This window comes from Cebus imitator, unplaced genomic scaffold (assembly GCF_001604975.1).
Source record: "Cebus imitator isolate Cc_AM_T3 unplaced genomic scaffold, Cebus_imitator-1.0 Scaffold464, whole genome shotgun sequence".
NCBI lineage: Eukaryota > Metazoa > Chordata > Mammalia > Primates > Cebidae > Cebus > Cebus imitator.
The window spans coordinates 50,089-53,380 of NW_016107779.1; the positions used below are offsets into that span (position 1 = coordinate 50,089).

The 3,292-nt window shown below is 64.4% G+C and overlaps 1 protein-coding gene across 2 annotated transcripts in view; it reads right to left on the reverse strand.

The window, feature by feature from the left end:
- The window catches only part of SMTNL2 (smoothelin like 2), a 25,670-nt gene extending 22,755 nt beyond the window's left edge, over window positions 1-2,915 (reverse strand). For both annotated transcript variants that reach the window (XM_037732703.1, XM_017512171.2), the window contains exon 1: window positions 2,426-2,915. In XM_037732703.1, the coding sequence (XP_037588631.1) occupies window positions 2,426-2,833 (408 nt within the window). In that variant the 5' untranslated portion in view covers window positions 2,834-2,915. The remainder of the gene's footprint in view (window positions 1-2,425) is intronic.
- Between the last annotated feature and the right edge of the window lie 377 nt (window positions 2,916-3,292).

The following is a 3,292-nucleotide window of genomic DNA, read 5'->3' on the forward strand; positions in this document are numbered from 1 at the left end:
CCATCCTCACCCCCAAAAGACTGATGCGTCCCCTGGCTGCCTGGGTCCCCATCCTCACCCCCAAAAGACTGATGCGTCCCCTGGGTGCCTCGGTCTCCATCCTCACCCCCAAAAGACTGATGCGTCCGCTGGCTGCCTCGGTCTCCATCCTCACCCCCAAAAGACTGATGCGTCCCCTGGGTGCCTGGGTCTCCAGCCTCTCTCCCCAGCAGGGTGATGCATCCCCGCTGACCCCAGCCTCTTCTTTCGGGAGGGCTTTCTCTCTGGTTTGCTAAGAATGGGCTCTGAGGCCCTCCTCACTCCCTGGCCGTTCCCCAGTCTATTTTTTATTTCCTTCGAACTCTTCTGCCTTGGCCCAGAGAGCTCCCACATCTCCAGCCTTGCCCGCTCTCTGGAGCACCAGATCCAGCATCCACCTGCTCTGAGACAGCTTCACCTGGTTTCCCATAGACCCTCACGTTTAGCACAGCCTGGGTGGAACCCAGCATCTCCACGCAGATCTGTGGCCCAGCAGTCCCCCAAGCCAGGGCTCCCCTCTGAGACTACCCCATCTGCTCACTCCCCTCTGAAACACCTGCCCAAGGCAGCTCCTCTAGACACCATGGCCCATGCCCCAGCTCAGACCCTTCCTTTCTCCTTGGACCGTCACAATTAAGTTACCATCTCCAGCCACCGTCCACCTTCCATCCACCCCTAAGAGGGCTTGCCAGACACAAAGACCCTCATCCTGAGCCTCACCCACCAACCCCTAAGCCAGAGGACCAGCTTGGTGCCAGTGAACAATGGCTAATTTCCACTGACAAAAGTCACAACTAGAGAGAATCCTCACCCCCCGTGTGTGTGTATGTGTGTGTGTGTGTATGTGTGTGCTCGTGCACACCCATACACACACACAAATTTACATGTATATGTGACTCTGACATTATTTTTCTTAAAATTTGGACAGCTGCTCCTATGAGCAGGCAAATAGCAAATGCATGTTAAAATCAAACCTCAGAAACAACGATGACACAGCCGACGAGGCGCGCGTGAGCTCACAGCGGTGATTTTATGCCACAGTCATGTAGAGTGTCATGTTCAGAAGCCAGGCCTAAGTGTATCCACATTTCCAGACACTTCACACGGAGCACTGAGACACCCACAGGCTCTGCCACCAGGACACGCATCAGAACCTCGCACAGGCTGGACAAAGCCCAGTTCCTCTGCCCCATACAGCACAGCATTCGCCACTCCCCACCCCACTCACATGCCTTGAGGTAGCACTGTCGCCAATAAGTCCTTTCAGCGTTTCTGAGGCTTAATGCACCGCCCCACCCCCATCTGCACCTGCGGCAGCAACCCCTGGGCCCCTAGCAGCCCCCGTTTCCCTTGCTGGGAAACCGGATGAGAAGGGACTAACTAGTGTTAGTGTCTGGAGCAGAACACCTCCGGCTGCCCAAACTTGGCCTGGGGCCACCTCCCACCCTGGCTGGGACCTCCAGGGGGAAGGCCCAATCTGATACGCTCCTCCAGGCCCCCTGAGGTCCAGCCCAGCCCACAGCAGAAATCTGAGTGCCCCATGGATCGGACCAAGGAGGGAGCAGGTGCGGGTTACACAGTGCAGACCCTGGGAACCCAACCCCAGAGCACATGCCTGATCAGGATGGAAAATCCCACCCAAGGGTCACTGCACACGCCATGGAAACACTGGAAACATTCTAACCGCCCTGGGTGGCCCACGAGGGAAGTAGTGACAGGTCCCCGTTGGCCTCTGCCCCATCCCCACATGACGTGGGGTTCTGGCCAGTCACTGACCCCAGGAATCTAGACTCCGCTGGAGGCTGGTTCCCACCTCTCTCCCTTCACGGAAAGGGATTTTCAACCCGCCAACCCCCACCCCGGGATGCAGGGTTCCCAAACGCTGCTGATGATCGTTTGGGAATGCCGCTGCCCCTCGGCCCCCCTCCCCACCCATCCAGGGGCCTGAGTTCTCAATCTGGGTTAATCAATAATCAGAGCCGTCAGGCCTCAGTGAAGCGGCAATGCATGGGCGCGTGAATGGAGGGTGGGGGCAGGCAGGGGTGGTGACCATTCCAACACGCCCCGCGCAGCCCCAGGCAGTGCTGAACAGTCGGGATCTGGACCTTGGCGCCCAGGCCCTTGGTGTCATGGGACAGAGGAGCGAGGGAGACGGGACTCAGAGCAAACAGAGCCTCGCTCCAAAAAAGGGCGAGGGCCCAAGACAGGTGCAGTGGTCAGGCTAAGCGGTCCTCCCCCTGCCCTCTCCAACTCCGGAGGGGCGGCAGGACCCCATCGCCTATTCCGAGTGGCTGGTGATAGGCCCTAGCCCCTAAGACACGCGGACGCAGGCGGTCGGGCGAAGGGGGCGGCAGCCGGTTCGGAGCCCCACTCCCCCGTGCCAGCGCGCGAGCTCCCCAGGGCTCACCTGGCCGCGGCCGGACAGCGAGAAGGTGGCGTGGCTGGCGAAGCGCGCGCTGCCCAGGCGGGGCGCGCGGTCCGGGACCCCGGGCGCGGGCGGGGGACTGGGCGTGCCGGGGGTGCCCGGGGTGCCGGGCGCCGGGGACATCCCGCTAGCGAAGCCCAGCGCCTCCACCTGGCGCGTCAGGCGCTCGAGCTGCGCCTGCAGCCGCTGGTTGTCCCGCTGCAGCTCGGCCACCGTGCGGGCCAGGGGGCCGGCCAGGCGCAGCGCCTCCGCCACCCGCCGCTCCACGCCGCGCTGCAGCCCCTGCATGTCCTCGTGCAGCGCGCGCACCGCGCCCTCCAGCGCCGCCTCGTAGCGGCCCAGCGCCTCGCGCACGGTGCGCGCCTCTTGCGCTTCGGGGTCCGGCTCCATCACCCAGTGGGGTGCGCGGGGCGAGAGAGGGTCGGGCGGGGAAACGATCCGAGCTCCGCAGCTCCGGGCCGCGACTGGCCGTGCGCGGCTGGCTTCGCCCGAGGGGCGGCCGGGGAGGCGGGCTCGGGGCGGGGCCTTGGGGGCGGGGCCGGGGCCGACTCGGGAGCACCTCCCCCCGCCCTGGAGCCCCGCGAGACGGTGCGGACGGAGAGCTCGCCCAGCCTCTCTCCCCGGCTCCGGACTGAGCTCTGCGGGAGGGGCGGCGGGCCCACCCGAAGAAGGCCCTGGCCCCCAGTGGACCGTGGAGAGCACACCTGGGGTGACGCGTTCTCTTGGGGCTCTCACCCTCAGGGCCCAGGTTCTGCCGGGGCGAGGCTCCGGCCCTGCTTGGGGGCACCTAGAGCAGAAGCTCCCAGCGCTGCAGCCCTGCCCGCGGGGCCCTCCCTGCGCAGCAGGCAC